This window comes from Cyclopterus lumpus, chromosome 9, assembly GCF_009769545.1.
Source record: "Cyclopterus lumpus isolate fCycLum1 chromosome 9, fCycLum1.pri, whole genome shotgun sequence".
In the NCBI taxonomy this organism is placed as follows: domain Eukaryota; kingdom Metazoa; phylum Chordata; class Actinopteri; order Perciformes; family Cyclopteridae; genus Cyclopterus; species Cyclopterus lumpus.
In genome coordinates this window covers 19,524,997-19,550,739 of record NC_046974.1, presented here as the reverse complement: position 1 = coordinate 19,550,739, position 25,743 = coordinate 19,524,997, and the positions used below count along the sequence as shown (strand labels likewise).

General features: G+C 43.8%; 1 protein-coding gene across 1 annotated transcript; it reads left to right on the top strand.

Annotated features, from left to right (window-relative positions):
• Window positions 1–849: 849 nt before the first annotated feature.
• On the top strand, window positions 850–25,724 carry ghra (growth hormone receptor a). The gene is made up of 10 exons (XM_034541388.1): window positions 850–1,077; window positions 10,089–10,210; window positions 20,073–20,202; window positions 20,331–20,500; window positions 21,715–21,893; window positions 22,549–22,702; window positions 22,795–22,885; window positions 23,054–23,123; window positions 24,651–24,886; window positions 24,977–25,724. The coding sequence occupies exons 2-10, from the start codon at window positions 10,093–10,095 to the stop codon at window positions 25,722–25,724; spliced, it is 1,896 nt and encodes a 631-aa protein (XP_034397279.1). The 5' UTR covers window positions 850–1,077; window positions 10,089–10,092.
• Window positions 25,725–25,743: the final 19 nt, after the last annotated feature.

Below are 25,743 nucleotides of genomic sequence, written 5' to 3'. Positions count from 1 at the left end.
AACACACACGATCTCGCTGTGACATTAGGGCCTCCATTATTAAGCCGCAAGGATTGTTTACAGGCGCGTGCACAGCTACCGTGCGCATGCGTATCTAGATTATACGTGCATATGGAAACAGGATTTGAGGGCACTCTCAGTCTTTCAGTTTAATAGTCTTATAAAGTATGCACATATGTTAAATAGACATATCAAACTTTTTTCTTTTTTTTAGGGAAATAACCTGCTGCACTGATTGTTAACCCCAAGCGTATAAATACAATACAATATAATAATGGGAAATGTGTGAGAGGCCGAATGCAGTAAAGGATTGAATCTGAAAAATATATTATTAATTAAATAAACCTCTAATCATTAGGATATGACATGTTCCTGCAGTCAAATCCGGGCAGAGACACGTGGGATGTTTTTGTATGCACAATGCATACAAAGCGTGTCCAACTGTTTGCCTACGTGCACATAACTTGTTGGTTTGAAATTGAAATAACATCTGTTGCGTGTGTCTTCTCGTACGTACAGCATGGTTCTCTCTATGAACAAGTAGACTAGTACAATGCTGATTCCCTACTTGGTTTAAACGGGGTCCCTCACCATGCAGCGTGGCAGCGGGGAGCTCCTCGCAGGAGAGTTTTATTTTGGAGGTTGTAGCACTGCAGTCTTTCTCCCCGGCTGTCCCTGCTCAGAATGGAGCAGATTGGATTGCTGGCGAATGAGGGCGCTTCACCGCCATTAGAAACACACACACACGCACAAGCGCGCGCGCGTGCACACACTCCCACACGCACACGCTGGCTCGGTCTTCGCTACGTAGCGCGTGTAACACTGAAAGTAAGCGAGATGATGGACTGAGTTGCGGGTAACACCAACACGCAATCTTCATCGCGAAAGCGCCACAGGTTCTTCGATAATCGGATGATGTGAACACCCTGACCGCAGAGACCAGACCGGCTGGGAGTGAAGAAGCAGGACTAACTCTGTGCCTGTTCCTCACGCTGGCCATCAAATGACCAAGTTCTGAAAAGTCGATCCGTCGTGCTGTCTATGCGGGGTTTTTTTAAACTCGGGACGTCGAAATAAGTGAGTACGCGCGTGTGCTGCGGTTCTTCTTCTTCTTCTGTTGCATCTTTTTTTTTGGATCGTGTTTTCTGTGCGTTCATCCATATCTCCGAAACGCCATGCGTTTACGCAGTTTACGCAGGATCCTGGAAACGTTGCACACACACACACACACACATACACACAAAAAGTGCATTACATTTGTTTTTCTTTTCTTTTACAACTCGGGCTGCTCGTTGCAACAACAACAACAACAAACAATGTGTCGACCGATCATAAATATGTAGTGTGCTGAGTGTACTGCACGGTTGAATGGAGCTCACGTTATACGTGACATACGCTTAAGAGTTGCTCTAAAATTCCGCTGCAACTGCCCACGAAGTGACAGCCATGGCCGGCGGGGACGTGTAGCCCAAACAGCGGACTGAAACATATCAAATCCCGAAGGAGGAATAGAAACATCTGCTCGAGATAGCGATGAGACAGACACGCTGGCTCATTGGGGGAAAAAAGGGGGATCAAACCTCGAAGTTGAAGGTGCATAGCGGAGATAGTATATGTGGAGTTTCTTCATTGTTGACACAGCATGGTGTATAGCTGTATGCACAGAGGGAGATCAGTATAGGCCCATGCTCGCTCCGGTGAATATGCTTATTCATTTTTATATATTTTTTATTGTAGATGCATGACACGAGGAGTGCAACCACAGTCAACCACGGTCAATTTTCTTTTGAACTATTCTGATCTATTAATCAACACATGTAGACAAGTGTTAGTGAGAAGTTGTCAGAGTTCATGATAAAGAACTGATAAAGTCTCATCAACTGCTCAAAAATCCCCAAAGTAATTCAAATGACATCAATATGAAACGGAGAAAAGCAGCAGGATTTGTTTTCTTTTTATTATAGAGGAATTGCTGGCTAATTAGTATTGGCTGTCACGGTAGTTTGACGTTATTGTTATTAATATTATACACAATTAGAGGCAATCTGCAAACTCTATAAGGCCCTATGCACTTTTTTTTTCCTCATCTTCATTCATCAAATTGTTGAGCTATCTGCATTTTGAGGGAATGAGGGTTTTGTGTAACATTTCAGTTTGTTTCACGCTGTTGTACTTTTTTGATACTTTTTAGATTCAGAATAGATTAAGAACAAGGTTTTACCGCACCATTGAGTCCCATGACTTTTTCCTTTTACTTCCTCTGTTGTTTCCCCTGATCATTCTGTTTACCTAAATCACATCACATAGCTGTATAAAATGCTGCGTCCGCTGGATGGCGTTAGTTTAGGGTCCAATTTGGATATAATTCACAAACCCTGACACTATAGGGTATAGGCCATATCACAAACCCCTTTTTCCTTTAAGAGCGCATGGTTGAATGATGTTCACCTAAATAAAGCTGAGCCATATTCAATATGATTTATTGTTGCTCATCAGACGGAGAGAGAAAGCCCGACCATGGACATGTTTAATGGCAGCCATTACAGCACCTCTCCAGGTAGCTGAAGTACACAGTGTATTAACAGACGAGTTGAGGAGTTTTAAGAGGCATTATAGTTCCATCAGTTTCTGTCTCACTGTTTGCTACACTCCCACATACAACATTAAGTACAGCTGTTATATTCTGACAGCACTCTGGAAAACCATTAGATTTGACACACATCAACGTGCACTTTGTCTTCAGTGATGGTGGTTGTCAGGATGAGTGTGTGTCTGACATGAGAAACAACAGGGTTGAGTGCATTAATTAGAGTTACGTGCTGCACATTTATACTTATACTTTTCTTTATTCTCCCGCATGAGATTGAACTTGAAGCACTGGATGTGTGCCATTTATTTGAACCGGATTGGGCTGATTAGTTTAAATTAGCTCTCTCTGAAATGACCAACTGTTGCATGCCCGTGCGTACACACACACACACACACACACACACACACAGACAGACATTTTCCACAAAGATCACACACACTTTCTACCGTTTCTGCTGGAAACCAGGCCCTTACTGGCACTCTTTACCTTTTCTTGCTCTCGCTCCGATACACACACTTGATTTTACACCCCCCACGCACACACACACACACACACACACACAGACACATATACACACACACACACACATACACACACACACACACACACACACACACAGGGTGTAGCAATGTTTGCAGATGTGTGTCCTGCTTCCAGCACTGGCTCTCCTCATGCCAGTGTGCTGACTCTGAGTTTTCCACTCTCTCTCCCTCTTATGAAATAAGAGTAAGAGACATTAGAGCATATCCACTAGCCAGATCTGAATGCCTGGGCGCGTTCACAGAGACACGGGTTAAAAATGTGTGTAAGCCTATACCCTCTCCACAAACGCACACATTCTTATCTCGCCACAGGTCAAAGTATTTATGTGAATGCATCCAGTCAGAGGTCTAGTAGAAGCAGCTGGCTGGGCTGCAGTTTTCGGGCCCTGGCTTCTTCGTCTGTGTGGACTCTACCTCACGAGTTTCTGGCCTAACGTGCAGGCTCATGTTGAAGTCTGTGGTATGTTTACTCTAAGTTTGTTTGTTTTAAAGAAATAGGTTGCAGTGGTGACAATCTATTTGCATGGTTCTTATTGAGAGACACAGTTGACCATGGACAACTTTGCTATTATTTTTGAAAAGATGACGACGATGTTGAAGTCATTCTGCCATGATATTGGTGAAATAATGTATGGTGGTGATCTTGCGAGCCCTGAAATATAATCGTGCCTTGTGATTAATGATGCTCCATGTATGGGTGCCAGTTGCTTGGGAGTCTATGGATGTTCAGTGAGGGAAAGGCCTGTTGTGTTGCTGTGGAAAAAGTTAACATAACCACTTTTTATTTTTTTACTGATAACAATTTATTTCTCTCCACATTGTGAAATCAATCAGTGCATCAATGTATTTCCAAGGGTCGCATTTTGCACTGAAAATCTGCGTCTCGCTGCTTTGTTAGCCTCCATTGTTGTTATCAACAGGTAAATAACCTGTCGTCACTTTTCTGGTGCTTACATCCTGAGCGATGAGTACACAATCAAGCAATCAGGTGTTTGGATAATTGGTCCAATGGGTGAGATTTTTTTGCTATGCTCGTGTTTTGTCAAATTAGAGTGCCAATTGGGTGCAGAGCAGAAAATGTGTTTAGGTTTTTTTCCAGTGTCTCGGTATAATTGTGCTTTATGTGTCATTTTAGCAACGTGTTTAGCAATTTAAAAAAGAATGTAAGCTCAATGGCTGGACATCAAGTCTTTTTGGTAAGATTTTGTGTATATATTTACGTGTTTTTACTATGGGAGTGCAACGTTGGCTACACCACAACTAGCTAAACCACCGGCTATCTACACCACCTGCTAGCTAAACCCCCTCCCAGCTACACCAATGGCTAGCTAAATTATTGCCTTGTTAAATCACACGCCAGCTGCACCACCGGCTAGCTAAATCACCGGCTAGCTACACCACCAGCTAGTTAAATCACACGCCAGCTACACCACCAGCTAGCTACACCACTGGCTAGCTAAACACAACACATTTCCCCAAAAGGGCTGGTTCCTCTCAGCGGGTTTCCGTGTGGCATCACACTCATGTGGGCTTTACGCCATAATTGTAGTTAAATTGCCTCTTTTTTGGGGGTGTTCCTTGTGAAATCAGACGCTGAATAGATTCCGTTATATGGGCTTAGCAAGTAATTCACTGACTGGTTCCAAAGCAATTAACAAGGTCATATTAAATTGATTAGCATCTTCCTTTCATTGGTCTTCAGCCCTCAATTGGCCCATCAGTGAGGCACTTGGAGCTCTGGAGTATCAGTACATTTGTAGTGAAAGATAGACTGTAATGAATGAAAAGATAGGGGCCTAGAGAAGGAATAAAAGACATAATGACAAGTTGATAGTGAGTGAGTGAAAGATCAAGAATGCACTAATGGGAGGCATCACATTCACATTAGTCCATTCAAAGACTTGAAGAGTCCCTAAAGCCTAAGGCAGTCATGCCTCTTGTCATACTGTAGCATATTTCTGAAACCCTGTTGGACTAAAGGCAGATCAAGTGCTGGTTTACAGCCCCATCACCTAAAACATGTTTGGATACATGATTTAAAAAATAAAAGAGAACTCAAAGATGACCTACTAGGCCACTGACTGGTTTTTAATATGCAATATTGGAAGCATGTCCGGTCGGCAACCTACAGGTTTGAAAAGTGAAGCCAATGCATTCTCTCTAATAGCCACCATAGGGCAACTCCTTTGGTTCCAAAACTAAGTCTAATTGTATAGAAATGAGAAAATTAACCTATTTTTCACTTGATTTATTACCTCAGGGAACATTGTATACATGAGCTTATGGTTTCAATCACTAGTTTCAATTCAGCATGATGTTCATTTTGTAAATTATTGTCCCATTTAGAAGCAAATAGACCATAAAGCAGGACATGCTTTTGGGAATGGTTAACTTGTGATTGACTGATCTGGGAGTTGTCTTTGTGTTGGTCTTACAACTAAAACCCTTTTACAGTGTGTTTAGAGTTCATAAAAGTTAATTGTAACAACTTGGTCGCCTAAATGAGCTCCGCCCTCTCATATGACGTCTGGTCGCAAAACTCATTCTGCTTTGATCCATACCACTTTAACAATGTTTCTCTCTCGATTGTGTACTTTCATGTTGGACAGCCCGAAATGACACTGTGCATACAGGAGCCTTCACTAAAACGCCACTTGCTATGTCTTTGTACATTTTTGGAATATCTGATTCACTCAGAGGAGCTCTGTCCTGGTTGTTTTTTACCTTCAGTGATACGTCTGCCACTCTCGTTCTGCCTTGCACTTCATTTCCTCTAGCCCGAAGCACTTAACTCCACTCAGGTGGCCACCACGGCTGTCTGATATTACTGGAATGTTGACAGAGGCATGGTGGGACATAAAGAATGAGAAAGATTAAAAGCTAATGCTAATTATCCATTGGCCAAAACGAGTGTGTGTGCACCTGTTTCTCACGAGTATCTCTCACAGATTGAGTTTGACAGCTCATCGAGGGCTCTAAGTGGAGAGGTGGTCCATCAAAGCAATAATCCCATTCAAGAGGTAACCTCAGTGTTGTGCATTTATGTTAATTCATGCGCGGGTGTGTTTCCATGCCTGCTTCCCACCTCAAGGTAAACACCCACACACTCCAGATTACAATTCCTTTTCTTTGCTTTTAGAGTTTTTCAGGATGTTAAGTAAACATTTTTTTGTTGACATTCGCTGCTGTCTCTCAACAAAACGCATATATTCTGACAAACAGGTTGGATGTGTTCTCCTCGTGAAACATTTCCTTTTTAAACCATTTATTTTAATCGCTCATTGTGCACATGTTCAAGCAGTCTTCTTCTTCTGTTTCTTCTTCTTCTTCTTCACGTGGTAATTTGCTACGCTTCCCGGTAGACGGCGGGGACTGTGTATCGCATCGCATTTCGCTCCATAGTGCCGCAATTGGTCAATACTGTCTTTTTGCTCAATAAATGCATCTAGGCACTGGATCCTTTCTCTTGAGGGATCCAAACCAGAGAAAACGTATAACAATGTCAGCTCTATACTCCAAATTCACTCGCCATGAGCTTCAAAAGTACTACAAATTTGCTTGTCCAAATTTCTCAGCTCTAAAATGTATAACTTTGAAGAAATGTGTCCTGGATTTCTGTCCCCTGATATTTGTGCCATTTAGAGTTGACCTCCTCACACAGTGGTTCTTAAAGAAGATCGATAACTTAGAAATGCAAGTCAAACAGCAAATGTGTTTGAATGACCCCACTCTTGTCCTCACAAAAAAGAACATTCGCCTCAGCGTCCTCAGACACAACATAGATGTGTGTGTGTGTGTGTGTGTGTGTGTGTGTGTTAACACAGAGATGATGTGACCTCTCACCCCATAACTTTGTTTCCCCTTTGGCTTCAACTTCACACCATCACCCCATCCTCCTAACCTCCTCCCTCTCTTGACAGCTACCTTTTTGCACAAACACAGATGATCAATAGAGAATTGAGGAAACATGGAATAGGCGTGGGGGGAGAGGAGGAACCTGGGCTGGCAATGTGTGTGTGTGTGTGTGTGTGTGTGTGTGTCTGTGCATGTGTGTGTGTGTGTGTGTGTGTGTGTGTGTGTGCGTGTGTGTGCGTGTGTGTGTGTGTGTGTGTGTGTGTGTGTGTGTCCGTGCATTTCAGGGCAGAGGTAGTGGGAGGAGGTTTGACCACAGAGGCCTTAAATGTTTACCAAGAGACCCCAGGAGGCCTGGGCTGAGCCTCCCTCTTTTCTCATTGGCTGAGGCGGCCTTCCCGCGAGTCTGAGAGCTCGCAATTGGCCGAGAGGAATTGGGGAGAAACATGCACGAGATGAAGCACCAGCCTTGCCAGGGCTTTCACAGAAGCTTTCACATGAGTGAGGGGCTGAGACTAATGTTGGGATTAACATAAGGCCACATGTCGGAGTGGAGGGACTGTAATATGGAGGCCTCCAGTTATAGTACTTTCATTACTCGACTGATTAAAGAACGTTAGACTCTTAGAAAGAAAAGACAATGTGAAGGAAAAAAGAAAAGAGGAGCAAAGAACTGTGTCCAGTCTTGTGTCCAAACTTTAATTTTTGCAAAGATGTAGAGATTCCTATCTTTATGTTCTTGGTACATTGTTTTTGCTGTAGTTGCACTTTGTACAGAGTATACATTTTATTAATCTGCAGCAAATATAAGGGATGGAAGGTTTTCTTATTTTAAACAGCTGTCAGTGTGTTGATATGTGCTGTTATACAAACACTCATAATGAACTTTGCTCACACATTTTATTTTTATTTTGTGCCCCTAGGTCTGGCAATGCTCTAGCCAAGCTTTTCAGACTTAAATAAAATGTGCCTTAACTGGCCACATTGTTACTCAGTAGTTGTCACTCTATATATGAGAATGTTGTGAAATAGTCACTTGCCTTACTATAGGCACGTGTAGGCATGGCAAACAGTTTTCCCCTTTGAAAAAAAATCATACAGAGGAAGAATTTTATATCTGTGTAATTCACTGTCAGAATACACCAGAACTGGGAAAATACGGCCACAGTTGCCCTGAGAAACATAGCCTCTCAGTTTGGGTTTGCTGGCTCCCCAGCAAAGTTGCGGAGACACAGCTGTAAATAGCAAAAGGGTGCGGACAGAAAGTTTGGCCTATATTTAGAGGTTGGACTTGACTTGAGAACTTGTCCGGCAACACCAGGTTATTGATCAGGAAGAGAGTTTTTCTGAATCATCTGGATGAGAGAGGCAGTCACCACACGTCTGTGTTAAAGGTTTTGTTGGAATCTTCAAGTCTTGTTTTTGGAGGGGAGTCAATGTTCCTCTCGGTGTGGCACAAAGACATCTTTCTATATTCTCTCAGCGTGTGATGATTGGACACCAAATGTCAGATACTCCTATTTGTAACATGGAATAGATTTAGTGTGGGACAGTGGATCAAATTACTTTGTATTAAGATGTTGCACGTATGACCTACGGGTGGTAATCACATTACACACGAGTATCAAGCAGCTCAAAAGTCAGCTCAGAAAGCAGTGAAGACCAAAACAGAGTTAAAAGGAGGGGGCATATTGGACTTTTCATGTGTTCAGGATTCAGGAACATGACTGAATGATAATGTTGCCCCCATATCTCCTTGATGAGTAGATAAGCAACTGTTTTCTTAATAATTTCCCCCATATCATAGACCCTATGTAAGAAGTGACTGTCACCATCTTGGTTGTTAGCCATCGTCATCTGTTTTGTCTGCAACCAGAAGTACAACCGAATGCTGAGCAAGTGGGCTTGTAGGCAACCAAAATGTGGCGATCAACTGCCGTGGACTGAGAGGTTTAAAGTTGTAAGAAAAAAACACGGACAACTCCCAGACCTGACAATGCCGAGGTAGCGTCCTGTCAATCAAAAGGTAGCCCTGTCCTAAAGCATATGCTGCCTATGGTCTATGTAACTCTAAATGGACCATCATTTACAAAATGAACATCATGCTGTATTGAAGAATACTTGAAACTAGAGATTGAGACCATAAACTAATGTTCACAATGTTTTCCTGAGGTAATAATCAAATGAGAAGTAGAGTCATTTTCTCATAGACTTCTATTCAATCTGACTTCATTCTGCAACCCAGTCAGTGTCAGTGGTCCTGAGGACCATTTGAGAGAATGCAAGTTCACAGCACTTCCGCCTCGGCTTCCCTTTTCAGACCCGGAGGTTCTGGAAGGCCCCGTATCGACTTTAAAGGCGATAATGTGTCAGTGTTGCGCTTACAGCTTGTTTCTGCTGCCCCCAGGGGGCCATCAAAATGAATGCAAGTTTAGTATTACCACATGTGCTGTTACGCTTATGCAGTGGTATTTGTCACTGTTTATAAACCAGATTTGTATTACATGGACTTGAGTGATGTTTAAAAAATATTAGGCCGCACCTCGGAGGAACCGCAGGCATACTGACAACAAGTTAAATTACCCTGATATTTAATTCCCGATCAGTTGGCATCATGAGGGGTCACCTTTGTCTTCCATCTCAGCTCAATCTTCCTGCTGTCATTTCTTAAACCTACAGTATATACAGTCTGTTTGAAATCATATCTTGTGACAAAATATTTTCAAATGTTTTATGAGAAATGTCAAATTAAAATGTTTAGAGGAGATTACACAAAGAAATAACACTCACTGCTTACGTCTGAACCTACAAACGCTGCAGCACCGGCTGGGCATGATAATTAATTATTCCCTGTCCGGTGTTGGGTTTCACATACACCAGCTTGAAATAAATGGCAGTGCCACCCACCCACAGTTTAGTGCTCTCAGGGCAGAGAGCGAAAAAAGGGAGAAAAAAGGGAGAAAAAAGGGAGAAAAAAAGTGGGAGCGAGGCAGAGAGTACTGAGGGAAGGAGGCGGCTTTTCACATGGGCATGTCATCATGGAGTTCAACTGATGTGTTGTGTATCTGCACCTTCCTCATTCTCCCCTCTGTCTCTCTCTCCAGCATCATGACTGTCTTGTCCTCCTCCTCCAATCTCCTGCTCCTTCTCCTCATGTCCTCCCTGGATTGGCTGTCCACTCCGGGATCTGCTTTTTTCATGGGCCGGCACCGCGTGATGTCACCAGGTAGGTTTTCTTTTTTTTTGCACCGGGGACAAATAAGCAGTAGAAACAGACTGATGTGTAACAAAAACAAATGAATAAATCATCCTTCAGCTTATTAGGCGCTCTCTCATGCAGCTCATCAAACATTAACAACTGTGATTCAGGTTTTGCACACAACTCGTTGTTGACACTCGTTATCGCGTCTTCTGTCAGACATCAGTTGCAGAACGCCATGTTTGCTCAGATACATGTGGAAAGGTTCACCGTTGAGCAAACGCCGCACTTTCCTAGTTTGGCTTGTCAAACAGCCTGGTGATCAATAGTGCTAGGGTAAATATATAGTCGGAGCTTCGTTGTCAAAGTCCAGGGACACGACGACGCAGGATGTTCAGCCAGCTGATCCAGCTGATCCAGCTGTCACTGAACCATTTGAAGTAATTAGGTGAAAGAATGCTGCAGCCGAGGAAAACAGGCCAAACACGCAGATTGGCGTGCGATTTTACCACTCGAAATCCCTAAAGTGGCCAAGATGGCTGTCTTTTACCGCTTGATATCCGCAATCGATTCTCAATCACAAAACAGACTGAGCGTAATAGCCTTGTGGTGATTTGGCATCTTCCCATAATGGTTGCAGCTGGAATTAGGTGAAAGTGTGCGGCCCTGCCAAAAGTAATTTGGTTCATTCATGTCTTTCTATGCGAGAACAGCATGATTTAGAGAAGTCCTCACAGCCAAGCTTCAGCTCCCAAGAATGGATCAATTCTGCTGTTGACTTTGTCTCTAACCTTTAAAACGTTGCCGTCTGGCCTTTTTGTTCTGCTGAGTCGGCATTCCTGGGTTTTATTTTATCGGGGATGACACTTTTGACTGCAACCATTTTTCTATGAAAACCTTTATTGTCCATGGACCTGGTCCAGTTGGCTGAATGCAATCTGTGAACAAATCCTAAGAGTAGAAAATCAGGCTCTGCGTTAGTTTTATGTATTTCAATTGAGTTCATTGTGATCAAGTTCACATAAAAGAATGTAATTAGCCGCTCATCAACGTGCCCTTGGGACATCGTTTTGATAAAGCCACACATACAATAGAGCTGAAACAATTCATCAATGTTATGACAGAATACCAACGCCTATTGTGGTCATTGATATATAAATGAAATCCTTCATCAAGTGGAAATATAGAATGTGTCCTGGTAACAACATTTTGAAATGTGTTGACGAGGTGTTGTTCTTCTTTAAGCTCACTCAGTTCCAGTTAAGGGAACATTAGCTTTGGATGGAATTCAAGGTACCAGAAACATTTGGCAACGCAATAAAAGTCGTCCGTAAATATACATTTTGGGAAGTCGCTGTCCTGCCAGTCTATTCTTAAGTGCATGTGCATCTGCTCATTGGCATTAATAAGCGAGCCAGACGGCGTTAGGCGGAGACCTGAGAAATCTCCAAACCATCTCTGACCTTTTTCTCTCTTTTTTTATGTGGGTTACGTGAATACCAACTGGTAATATTACTTTATTATGGCCGCAGAAGGCCAATTGATCTTGTGTTCACACCCTTCTTCTCCTCTGTCTTTTTAGACGGCTTTCTTGGGGAGAAAACGCTGCCGCTATTAATGCTTCTGTGTTGAATATTGAAGCCTCACACTCAGATTTAAGGATGATTTTTATTTTTTTTAATAGGTCTATATAGTCCATTGTGCAATCTGCAGCTTTCTTCACTGCATCGATCAGGGAATAAGGGAATAAGTCAAAGCTTCATCAGTTGGGGAAAACAAATGACTCAGTGGACCGATGTGGCACAGAAGTTTGAGAACATTGGTTCAATTATCGTGTGCTGTGGACATATTGTTCTTTCTGCTCTCCTGCTCTAAGTACTTTAGCAAGCAAAAAAAATAATATATATATATTCGGGTGCCAGTGCTGGCCAAAGAAATGTTGTCTGACAGATTTTGGTTGTTCAACAACTCCTCCTCTTTGCTATTACACAGCGGTTTAAACCACGGACTGAAGTAATATCATTGCGAACACACATTCCAATGTATCAATAGATCATGGCTGTAACAGGCCGTAGCTGAGTGATGACATGTGACGGTTACAAGATGTGTATAGAATAGAGGTAGCCAGTCATATCCTAGTTAATTATCGAAATATTCTTTTGATATTAACAAGCAAAAAAAGAGTGATTTCAACACGGCTACCCCTGATTACAGATGCTATTTTACAATTAAAGGCACTCATGTATGAATTAGTACTGTCACACGGAGCTTTGAGCTCCACATATTTGCCCTTGGGCCTTTTGACTTTTGTTCACAGACTTACAGCAAATATCTTTATCTCTGTGACTTTCTGCTATCTTTCTGATAAGCAGATGAGGCTTTGACCGGTCCACCTCCTTCCAATCATTAAAATGGTCTCCATGCGCATCTTCCCTGACAACCGTTAAAACATCTGTAAACACAAAGCAGCCAATGATTGCGTGAGCAAACACACGCAGCCTGTGCCTTTCTCAAGCTCGACAGTGTAAACTCCAACCTGACACATGCTTTCTGCACTCGAAACAACCAATATTGGAACCGCCGCTCTTTTTCGCAATCACATCTAGGATGCTGAAATCACTCAATCTTATTGAGTAACACTTTTGGGGCTGTTTAAAAAAACATTTTGCTGTTCCAGCTGGAGACCTAAAAGAGCCCTGCTCAGGGTTATTCTGTTTCTGCAGCATTTTTATGTCCGTTGTAGAGCCAGCCGCATAACTAGCCCAGAGTAGACGTTTGGAGGTGTATTTAAAGGCTTACCAAAGGGATTATAATCTGTGGTAGTCGTTTGTCTCGATCTGTCTTCATGTACAGACTCACTCTTTCTCCCTCCCTCACACCCCTCGCAATCTTTCCTAAACGTCCGAGGGCCTCAGGAGGACTCTGCTCCTCAGACTTTCAGACTGATGCCGTTTAGCGTGGCTCTGTTCTCGGACACAGAGAGCAGTGGACTGGCGAGCCTGGCCTGGAGAGAGCGAGAGGAGAGAGAAAGAGAGAGAGAGAGACAGAGTATGGTTCATTAGCAGCAGGCCGGACTGAGGAGTACCATATCAACAGTAACAAACAAGTGAAACCGGAAATGTGTAACACTCTTAATATTACATTACATTACATTACATGTCATTTAACTGACGCTTTTATCCAAAGCGACTTACAATAAGTGCATAAAACCGTGAGTCCAAACTCAGAACAACAAGAATCAAGCAAGTACAATTTCTTCAATAAAGTTAAACTACAAAGTACTATCCGTAAGTGCCATTTAAGTGCTACTAAAGTGCTATCGGTAAGGGACATTTAAGTGCTACTACGGCATTTAAGTGCTACCTATTCAAGGTATAGTCGAAAAAGATGTGTTTTTAGTTTGCGCCGGAAGATGTAGAGACTTTCTGCTGTCCTGATGTCAATGGGAAGCTCGTTCCACCAATGAGGAGCCAGCACAGCAAACAGTCGTGATTTAGCTCGAAGTGAAGGAGCTACAAGCAGATTGGCAGAAGCCGAGCGAAGTGAACGGGCTGGGGTGTACGGTTAGACCATGTCCTGGATGTAGACCGGACCCGATCTGTTCGCAGCACGGTACGCAAGTACCAATGTTTTGAAGCGGATGCGGGCGGCCACCGGTAGCCAGTGAAGGTCGCGGAGGAGCGGACTAGTGTGGGTACATTTTGGGAGGTTGAAGACCAGTCGAGCAGCTGCATTCTGGATGAGCTGTAGAGGTCGAATGGCATTAGCAGGTAGACCTGCCAGGAGGGAGTTGCAATAGTCCAGCCGTGAGATGACCAGAGCCTGGACCAGAACCTGTAATATCTTTTTCTATGTGTATACTATTTGGGTAAACGGTTCGTTTACCCAAATAGAGGCTACATCAGTGTGATGTAGCCTTTACTCAATTCAATTCAATTCAGTTTATTTTCTATATGTCAGGATCTGTAGTTTGTTTTGTGTTTCCTGTTTTATTTTGTAGTCCCTGTCTCTCGTGTCCTCTGTTTCCCTGCACTTCCTGTCCCTGTGATTGTCTTCCATGTCCCTGATTGTTTCCTCCTGTGTCTAATCACCTGCACCAGCCCTGTGTATTTAATCCCTGTTTGTGTCTTTCCCCTTTGTCAGTTCGTCCTGTTATGATCACCATAGATCACGGGGGTGAGGTAGTCCATTGGATTTTTGCTGCAAGCATTAAAGTTGCCTTTTGTTCCCTATTCGTCGGTGTTTGGGTCCTATTCTTGCCGCTACTCCTGTGACAGTATAGCCCAATATCACAAATTACAAATTTGCCTCAGAGGGCTTTACAATCTGTACACATATGACATCCCTGTCCCAGGACCTCACATCAGATCAGGAAAAACTCCCCAAAAATAACCTTTGACAGGGAAAAAAGGGAAGAAACCTTCAGGAGAGCAACAGAGGAGGATCCCTCTCCCCAGATGGACAGATGCAATAGATGTCATGTGTACAGAATGAACAGCATTACAGAGTTACATAAACACATTACATGAATACTCAAGGCTATGCCTAATATATATTTATTAATAAAGCAATTTCTTCAAGCATTTGTGAAATAAGGAAATATAAAGGAGTTGCATATAATTACTTAACTTAAAATCACAGCGTTAAAATTGAATCATGAAGCATTTTCTTAGAATATGAAAAATGAATACCAGGGACACTTTTTCAGAAAGACGAATTAATTGCTTCGAGTGGTAGAGGCGAGTGGAGCGGCCACAGCTTAGAAAACGATGTCAGGTTTTCAGTTCTCACTTATAATAAACGCTACGGAGCCTTTCTCATTTCTTAAGCGGGGGACGTCCCACCTCAGCGTGAGGCCGCCACAGTTGCAGGCTGAATTTAGCACGTGGCTTTGTCCCGTGGGAAAACGTCTGACACCCCGCTGAATTGCCGAGGCTAGCAGAAAGGAATAAGCCAAAAAGAAAAGACGGGGGAGAAAGATAGAGGTCCGGAGAGTGTGCCCTCAGTACATATGCAGGTATCCAAGCTGGAAGCCAGACACCCCCGCTCATCTATATTTACTCTCACTTGGATGTAATATAACATAACTAAGCCAATACTGTGGGCTGTAATGGCATTAGGGGAGATTAACATCATTAGTTCAGGCAATAAATCGCTGGGAGAAGAAAAAATGCTGACTGGGTCACTGCATGGTCAAACGCATCAGATTGTCCCTGCAAGACTTCAATGCTATGAACGCTGAAGGGAACCATGAGGATCAGATGGAGCGTCAACTCGTCACTGGTCCCGAACTTAAAGAAGGAAGAAAAATACCCATAGGTCCTGTTGTGCAACTGGGAGGAAAGGCGGAACATTTCCAAGGGGTCGGACAATGGAACTTTGATATTCCCTGTTGGTTTTAGTTTTGAAGGTGTAAGTTCAGGAGGTCCGCTTGTGTGTGTGCTTTTGTGTGTGAAACCAGCTTGTGCATGTTGGGAGTTATTTATATCATACAAGCATTCCCCTGTTTGTATCTTGTTGCAGCCTCTCACCTTTCTCCCCCTCTCTTCTGGCCCACTTCTCGCACTCTCCGGATCTCTCGATGGCCTCCTGACTAAACATTTAACTTCCACTCCCAACCGCAATTTGGAGGTTTTCATTTTCTCCATAAAATAAAGGACATAGGCATAAAATACGGATTTCAAAGAGCCATATGGAGGTCTCTCCCTCCTTGCAGCTCACATCCACCCTTTGTCACCTTCTTTCGGATGAACACATTCCAACACCTCCACAGCACGCATCCCTGCACCGCTCTCGTGTGCTGACATTGCTGATCTACACACTCCATTGTTCATTAACTTCATAAATGATGTTTGTTTGAAGTATAACCTTGTGTAGACGCCCCTTCTCTTTGCCACAGTCACTAGGTAATTTGTGATATTGGGCTATATAAAATAAACTGAATTGAATTGAATTAGTTTTTCCGCTAAGGGGATTACTACGTCAGCGTCTGACCCGGAAGTGTATTATAGCATTATTTTATTTTTTTATTCTTAATTAATCTCGTAAAAGCGAGTGAATATTGCCCAATGTTTGTGCTGAGATAACATAAAATAAGCACTTGATGTTATAGCTTTACCATAAAAAGAAGAGACATTACATTGCATTGTACGCCTCCTGTTAGGCTTAAATTGAGACTTGCAGCGGCCATTCAGTTTTGTGTGCCTTGTAATTGTGTTTACCCGGTCAGTAGAGAGCAGCGTACGAGTTGTGAGTGAAGTGACCGAGGACAACAGGTTCGACTGTTCAGCAGCCATGTGTGTGTTCTCTTCAAGCAGAGGGCAATTCAAATCAATTACGTGCTAATAGCACAATAAAGAGACACTTAACGTCCTTACAGACAGTCTGTCTATATGTGTTTTTTCTTTGTGCTTTTGTGCTATTTTTGACACAGTGAGAAACACATGAAAACACTTCCGAAAACCCACTCACTAACTGTCCCAAAGTAAAAGATGATCAAGGTAATGTATGTACTTTAACCAGATTTGTGCCAAAAGTGCTTCACACAGGAAATATGAAATGCAGTGAGTTGCAGTCGTCGTGGCAAGAACTTGTCAGAGGGAGGTGGGATGTGCCCAATTGTAGGTGCAATTCAAATTATTATTATTTTAAAGCTACATTTAACAAATGCGTATATGTCTGTTGTGATTTCATTCAGGCAATCAAATAATCACACCCAGAAACCTATTGTGTGGTCTGATGTATACTGTGACGGCTGTGGAAGATGGACATTTTGTTCCTGTGAAGATTCAGGAAATTTGATGACCTGTCAATGTGCTCAGCTCAGCTCAGTTGCTAAATATGAATAAAAATATCGTTCTATTAGTGAAGCCTATATCTAAGTTTCATCTGTTTAGCAGATGAAATTGTCAGTAGATGAATATGAAAAGATTAAAGGACCCAAAATAGAGCCCTGATGGACACCAGATAATTAATCCCCTCCGTAGACTGAAATTTCTCTAGATGAAACACCACCCTGCAATAAAAAAATTGCTAGATTTGCACATCTCCTCCCTCTTTTTACCAGCCTTTTGAAGCGTTATTAACCTCAACACTAACTTAAATCTGCAAATGAGCTGGAAACGGTGATAATTCAGAGCACAATGGCCTCATTTCCGTCCCTGCTGCTTGTGACAGGCGAGCATTTCACAACTCGTTAACTGATAAATCCTGGTCGCACCTTTCTCTCCCTATTGTTAGTGCCGTTTGCCAGCTGGCGCAAGAAAAAGGCTTTATTTAGTCTTTTCAGTGGATGTTCATGGCTACAGCTGACATTGAGGTAGATAAGTGGGTCTCCTAGCTCTTCTGTATGGACTGATGAAGACAGGACGTGAAGCTAAGAGCTGTTTATCAGTCTCAGACACACACAGCCCTCAAGGACCGACGGATACATATGAACAGACAGGATGAGCACACACACACACACTCACACACACACAATTAAGTTTCTTCTTCCAGCCGAAGGCTTTCAACCGCTGATCATTTAATGGCAGCTGGCAGGTACAGGCAGGATTGATCTTTTTATCACTGAAACGGGTTGTGTATTAGTCTGTGTATAAAACGGGGAGCAAGGCCCTGCAACAAAATTACCAGCCTATCTGGGCGGGTAATCAACATGTAGCTGTCAAGACTTTGCCCCGTGGCTTGTGAGCCAGTCACAACTTGAACAGTTCCAGTTTCCTTCTTTCTTTTCTTTTTCCTTTTTACAGCAATGCATACAGATCCAGCCGCATCATACCAGAGAAGAAGAGCGAGGGAAGAGGTATGACAGGTTTAGAAAATGAGTGTAAAGGAGAGACGCTGAGCTGAGAGTAGGGTGAGAATTGGATACTATCCAAGTGTTGCTGCACAACCTTCCACCTCTGACACACTTCAGCTTAACTACCATCCTCAGCCCTGCTCAAAAATGCAAAAGACTTTTCTTTTCTTTATGTATGCCGGTGCGTTCTGACCTTTAGCATCAGAGCCATGTTCTTTATGGGGAGGGGGGGGGGTAACTTTCAAAACAATCGCTGTGTGCTCCTGAGTCTTCTTCACCCAGAGTAGAACAGCATCCTGCCCAGGAAAAAAAAGTGGGAGTTGAAATGTTGCCTGACCACGAGACACATTTAACCCAAAGACGTGCATTTCCAAGGTGTTATTTCACTTTTCATGTAATCTGCTCTGCTGTAGCTCTAAGCACTCCTTTGCATCCAGTGTCAGCAGAACAAGCTCTTTGATGGTGGCAGCTGGAATTTGCTGGATGGGGGAGGGGAGGCCCAGTTGAAATAGCAAAGCTGTGGGAACCAAGACGGAAGATGAAGGGAGGGAAGGTGGGGAAGGTGGAGGGAGGGTTGAGAGCTCCAGGCCTAATGGCGTAGGAATGCGGTGAATTAGGAGGTTGCACTGCCATCAAACAGAAAGTGAGAAAAGTAATCAAAGTAATGGTGCTGTGGCATCACAAGGGGACAGGTAGTGGAGGGACGCTACAGAGTGGCCACCAGTGCAAAAACTACATCTCCCAGCCTGCCTCACCGCTCACCCAGCTGCAGCTGCTTAAGGCACCTGATTGAGGCAGGGCTGGGAGACTTAAGGGAGAGCACCTGGGAAGGAGAAAGGAGAGCGGAAGGTGAACCCACGAGCACCTGGAAGAGGACAACAAGGGAGAGGACCTCGTAGCCTGGATTCACCAGGATTGAGTTTTTGTTTGGTTAATTAACCACTTTCTCCTCCGGGATGTTTTGTGTTACCTAACTGGACCTTTTTTGTTGATACTTTGTTGTTTTTGGATGTTACCTTGCTGGTGGGATGGGAAATAAACCTGGACTTTTTGTTAAATACCCTTGGACGTGCCTGTTTTCATCTCTCTCTTTGCACCGCCCCAGGCTAGCCTGTCCTAGCGACAGCCCGTGACACTACAGTGCATATTATGTGTGAATAAATTATGAGTATTCGCTGTCTGGGATGCTGGGGGTTGGGCTTATTTGTTGCGGTGTCTGGTTAATGTTAACTCGGGAAGCATGCTAGCCGTTTGTGTGCAAATGTCGTATGCAATGCACATGCTGGTAGCATGTATTTAACCCCTTTTACTCTTTTTTTTTTTTGGAAGATTTAGCAGTAGTCTGTATGTGGAGATAATTATTGTTTAATATATGAACTACAAAAACAAATAACCCATGACAGCTCCCTCTCTGCCCTGCTTTGTGAAGCATGTTTATGTTCCGGGGTCTGGTGGGTGATTTTTGCTGCAGCCGGCGCTGGAGGAGAGCAAGTAGTGCAGAAATCGATTGATATCTTCACGTGGCTTATTTATGATTGCAGCAAACCCCGGGACTCTGGTGGATGAATAAGAAGCTGGCCTCCTCGGACCAGAGGGGCAGCGAAAGGGTTTGAGTCAGGGCCGCGGGGTGTGGCGGATGAGAGATGGTATGAAATGGGAGTGGATAGATCTAAAGGTTAGAAAAGCACAGGTGAGGCAGCTTTGATGCAGCCTATAACTCTGTCTTTTCTACTCACAATTTTAGAGCAACACGAGATGCAAGTTAGCCTCGTTTAACACCTCAAGGCGGCTGAAAAAATGCATGATGATCACACGGTGCAATTATGTTTACAGAAAGGAATAAGGTATGCCCTGGTGTGTTGGCGAAAAAAAACTCTTTGAATATCATTGAGATTGGCTTGCAGATAGCCTACTGCCAATCGTGACTGTTGTCACGGTTTAAGGAGGATTGGGAATGGAACAGCGTTGTGTTTTACCAGGATTGTCGCATCAATAAAAGGAAAACTCCACAAAGGGGATTGATCCGCCGAATGCAATCTGAGCTCTTCCGTTTGTCTTGCCTCTGATCCTTTCCCTTCCTTCACCTTTCAGCTCCCCTTGAACCTCACATCACAGACTGCATATCGAGAGACCAGGCAACATTCCAGTGTTGGTGGAGTCCGGGCAACTTCCACAACCTGTCCTCCCCTGGAGCGCTCAGACTCTTCTACATTAAGAAAGAGTGAGTGTGATAGCCGCAGCGCCTCGTCTACCAGGAGAAGTTCAAATCCTTGTGGGTTTTTTTCAACGGTCATGTCTTTCTGTGCTTCCTCTTCTCTTTCCTCTGCCATCATCGTTTCCCTCCTCCAGCTCGCCCGCCAGTGAATGGAAAGAGTGTCCAGAGTATGTTCACTCAAATCAGGAGTGCTTCTTCGATAACGCCCACACGTCCATTTGGATCCCCTACTGCATGCAGCTTCGCAGCCAAAACAACATCACCTATTACAACGAGGAAGACTGTTTCACCGTGGAGAACATCGGTTAGTAAAAACACATGTGCAAACGTCCATATTTTTGCAACGCGTCCGATGAATTAGGGTAATTCTACATATATTCCACAATGCACTCAACATCGTGAAACATCACTGTCAAAACACCACATGCGGATGTAGCTGCGCCAATAATTTGACACATTGCTGAGAGAGTAATTCAAAACATAAACAGAAAATGGGCGCCGCTCGTATTACTAGATCACCTGCACAGACAGGTTTGTAAGAAATGGTACTTGCTGCTGCATATCAATCTAAACCAGCAAATGTCACATGCTTATCAGTATCACAGCAAGTGTCAGATACGCAGTATTTACACAGTAAATGTTTTGTCTGGCGGCATTTATCTGACCAGGATGCTGATAGACACTGTAGTGTCACATGACATATGTCCCATGTTTGCTGATATCTCTTCGACGGAGAAACGTTTTGTTTATTGGCTCACCTCGTGCGTGCACATTCGTTATCAACATGTTGTTATAGACAATAACCCACGGCAGGGTACAGAGTAAAGGAGTTGGATGTCCAGGAAATTTGCTGTGTATTCAAGGACGATCTTAACGTTTTTGGTCCCCCGGCCAGTGTAGCCATCAGGCCAAAAGTTCTTGTTGTACGCAAGAAGTATAAAATTGTATTGGTCAAATTTCCATGAAATCTAGTGTTCCTCCTTCGTCACTTGTGCAACCCGAGGGTTGCGCAACCCTCGGGTTGTAACCTCTGTTATGTATTTTTATTTATGTTAGTTTATATTTGATCAATTTCAACGTTTTCCCAGTTCATATGCGGCTCATCATACTAACATACAACCAGTATAAGTGACCTCCACGTTGACTTAAAGAGCATATTTCTTTAATTCATTCTTTATTTGTTCATCTACAAATAATCAAGTGCATAAAACATTTCACTTCATGTCATGTCATTTAGCTGACGCTTTTATCCAAAGAGACTTACAACCATGTTACATTCATACACTGTAGAACAGCTTCAGGGAACAATTCAGGGTTAAGTGTCTTGCTCAAGGACACATCGACTAGGGCGGGTATTGAACTGCCAACCACCTGATTGAAAGACAGACCTGCTAACCACTGACCCACAGTCACTCCTCAAAAAGCCAGCCATTGATTTAGCATGTTCATAATCTTGATGTAAATAATTCCAAGTGTTTTCTCCCTGTTCAGACTGAACTTTTGCCCTTTCCCCGGCAGTGCGCCCTGACCCACCAGTGTCTCTAAACTGGACCCTGCTCAATATAAGTCCCTCTGGGCTAAACTATGATGTCATGGTCAACTGGGAGGCCCCACCCTCTGCAGACGTCGGGGCAGGCTGGATGCGCATTGAGTACGAGATCCAGTACAAAGCAATAAATACCACAAAATGGGAAGCAGTAAGTCTTCTCTTTACTTGCTCTGAAATAATCTCTCTTGCTCTATTTTATGCACACACAGTAGTAACACATGGGAACACACACCGTAAAACTTTACAAAAGGCCTCTGTGCACTGGCACAAGTTGACACATGCAAACACTCATGCACCCTCTTTAAAGTAAATTGTAGGTAGGTCATACAGAGACATTGTGTTTCCTTTCCCCTCCCCCCTCCCCTGAACTCATGAGGCTAACATGCAGTGGAGCTTTGTTGGCAATGCAGTGGAAGCCAGAGCAAGGCCCTCTGGGAAAACACAGCCTCTCTGAAGGAAGGGAGGGATCTGTAGGTCAGAGGCCATGGGACCTTGCACAGGCTCGTATTCAGTAATGCCGAGCCAGCCAGCCTGACAAATGCAGCCTTGGAAACTGTTTTAAAAGCCCTCCGTTATAACACTATGTCCTCCATTTTAATGTATCTGAAATGCCTCCACAATTTTACTTTTGGAGAGGCCCCTGTTACTCTTCTGTCTTGGTAATGCAAAAGCTGAACCCTTTTCAGATTCATTTAATATACGCAGCAAAATATTAGTTTTATTATAATATATAAAATTCCATATCTGTGTTTTTATTCTCTCTCCCTCTCTCCCTCTCTTTTGTGTTTTTTTTCGTACATCAGTTGGAGATGCAGCCGCAAACCCAGCAGACAATCTTCGGTCTGCACATAGGAAAAGAGTATGAAGTGCACATCCGCTGCAGGATGCAGGCCTTCACGAAGTTTGGAGAGTTCAGCGACTCCATCTTCATTCAAGTGACGGAAGTTCCCATCAACGGTGAGCTCAGCACCGTTGAACAGGGAGCATGATGATGATGATGAGGATGATGATGATGATGATGATGGGTTCTGTTTCGTGCTGTCTTGTAGAGTATACTTTCCCGCTCACCCTCGTTCTCGTTTTTGGGATTGTGGGCATCCTCTTACTCGGCATGCTTATTGTCATCTCTCAGCAGCACAGGTAGGAACGCACTCTCACTCTCTCACTCTTTCATGCATGTACACCAATAGAGTCCAAACCTTATTCAACCCTGTAATGTAGTGCAGCTCTCAGCGGGGCACACACAAATACTGTGAAGTGTGAACCGATTACCTTCATCGTGTCCACCTCCTTTTCCCGCGTTTGCAGATTGATGATGATTCTGTTGCCGCCGGTTCCTGCACCCAAAATTAAAGGCATCGATCCAGAGCTGTTAAAGGTGCATTTATGTCTGCATTATAATTCTGCCTCGTCTGGGATTTTTTTCATACATACTAGACCCTGAGCCACACATTGGCATAGCATTGGCTGTCCTAAAGATACCAAGGATGCTATATTTTTGTGGCCATTCAACACAGTGTCCCCATTATCTACCAGAGAGCACTGACACGTTTGTATTTCAACTGTAAAATGGCCCATCTTAGTTACTTTTATTGGATTATGCATTCATGTTACAAAACAACACTTTAATATACTTTTTCTGTCATTATTCCAATACTGGTCATTCACTTCAATTCATTCATTTGCATAAAGAGTGAGCTACAAATACAACATTGCAATAAAAAATGTCAATGTCAAAAAAGTGGGATTGTGGTGTGTTCATTCAGTAAAGATTATATAAAGTCTTGTGTAACCACGTTTTTTTTTCAAATGTATTTATTTATTTAGTTTCCATTGTAAGTTTGATTAAAAACAGACACTGCTGGGCGGCAGTTGGCTGAGGCATGTGGGGCCACTTAATCGTCGCACCACCCACTGTCCCTCCTCTGATCACGGCCTGTTTATCATCTTTGTTAACTATCAAATAAAAGCATAAATAATTTCAAAGCAAACAAGCACTCTGGTTTTTGTGTAAGTAAACACAGGACCGGAGTGCCAGCTAGGGATATTACGATGTGAAGAGGGTCTGGGTTCAGCATTGTGTGTGTGTGTGTGTGTGTGTGTGTTATTGACAGAGGATGTGGGATGCATTTAACAGGCAGCTTGTGTCCTCACCCCTCGACATCAGGGGAAAGAAGTACTTACGGGAATAAACACAATAATAAGGCTGCTATTTCATGCTGAGGCAAAGGTGAAACACAAAGCGTCAGGGCCGGAGTGCGAATCATTTTGGAACGGGGGGGAAGCTCTACAACCTGGTTATTCACATTGTAGTTTAGAACATAACAACCCTACACTGCCTTTTTTATACCACCAAATACATCAGTAGCTACATGTCTTTATAAAAAGTAGGTTTGCTCAGAGATTATTGTAATTAATGCTGAATAGTCCACCTTCACAGCCTCTTGCTGTCCTCGGCTCATGCAGACTCGTAGTTCTATTATATCCTAATGTTCTCTTTTTTTCTTTTTCTTTTTAAATTGGAGAGCAGATTGACATTTCCTCAGTCGTAGCCGGCTATATGGTGCACTATAATCAAATGAAAATACAATATAAACAATGTAACCCTTTTTCACCATTTATGCACGCAGTATTTAAGTCACTCTTTTTCCGGTTTTCTTTTTCTAACCATTTGAAAATTAAAATTAAAACAGCATTTGACATTTAATTTCCAAAGAGTTTAACCTTCTGCACAGTGGACACTATTCAAATGTTTAGTCTAAATTGAAAATTAAAATGCATTACAAACAGCGTAGGCTAATTTTCCAATTGTGCAAGCAGTATTTAAGTCACAATTAAAATAAATGAATAAGTCATTACATCCTGATTGCGACAAACACTAACGTGCATATTTGTGCACACGCAGAAAGGGAAGCTGGACGAGCTGAATTTGATCCTGAGTGGTGGAGGCATGGGTGGCCTACCCACTTATGCAACCAATTTCTACCAAGACGAGCCATGTGTGGAGTTCATCGAGGTGGCTGTGGAGGATGCAGACACTGGGGAGAAGGAGGACAACCAGGGATCAGACACCCAGAAGCTCCTGGACCTATCCCAACCCGTCAGCCAGCACATGAACATTGGGTTCTCCAATGTCGTCAGGTACTGCACAGATTCCCACGTGAGGTAAAGGCTGCGTTTTCATGCTGCCAGATGTCTTATGTGAAATCCTTTTGTTCCCCATCCTCCCAGCTTCCCGGATGATGACTCAGGCCGGGCCAGCTGTTATGACCCGGATCTGCCCGACCAGGACACCCTATTGCTGATGGCCACCCTGCTGCCGGGCCAACCCGAGGTCGGGAAAAGAGCCATGGCTGCAGAGAGAGGCGCGAGGCCCCTCGTCCATACCCAAACCGAAGGGCCCCAGACTTGGGTCAACACAGACTTCTACGCCCAAGTCAGCAACGTGATGCCCACCGGGGGCGTGGTGCTGTCCCCCGGCCAGCAACTCAGAATCCAGGAGAGCACCTCTGGCGCAGAGGAGGAGACGCAGAAGAAGGAAAAAGAGCATACAGGCGGCGAGGACAGTGAGGAAGATAAGGAGAAGGAGCTGCAGTTTCAGCTGCTGGTAGTGGATTGTGAAGGGGGCCGGTACGCCGCAGAGGGCAACGCCTGGCAGATTGGCGGTCCCCATAGCGCCCCAATGCCGGGCGAAGGTTATCAAACCATATTCCCTCAGCCAGCGGAGACCACTCCTGCGGCCACGGCAGAGGGCAGCCAATCCCCTTACATTCTTCCTGACTCTCCTCAATCCCAGTTCTTTGCCCGAGTTGCGGACTACACTGTGGTGCAGGAAGTGGACAGTCAGCACAGTCTGCTCCTCAACCCGCCTCCCCGCCAGTCTCCCCCTCCCTGCCTGCCACAGCACCCACTCAAAGCCCTACCCGCCATGCCCGTGGGGTACATCACCCCAGACCTGCTGGGGAACCTCTCTCCGTGAAAATGACAACGCCATTGGG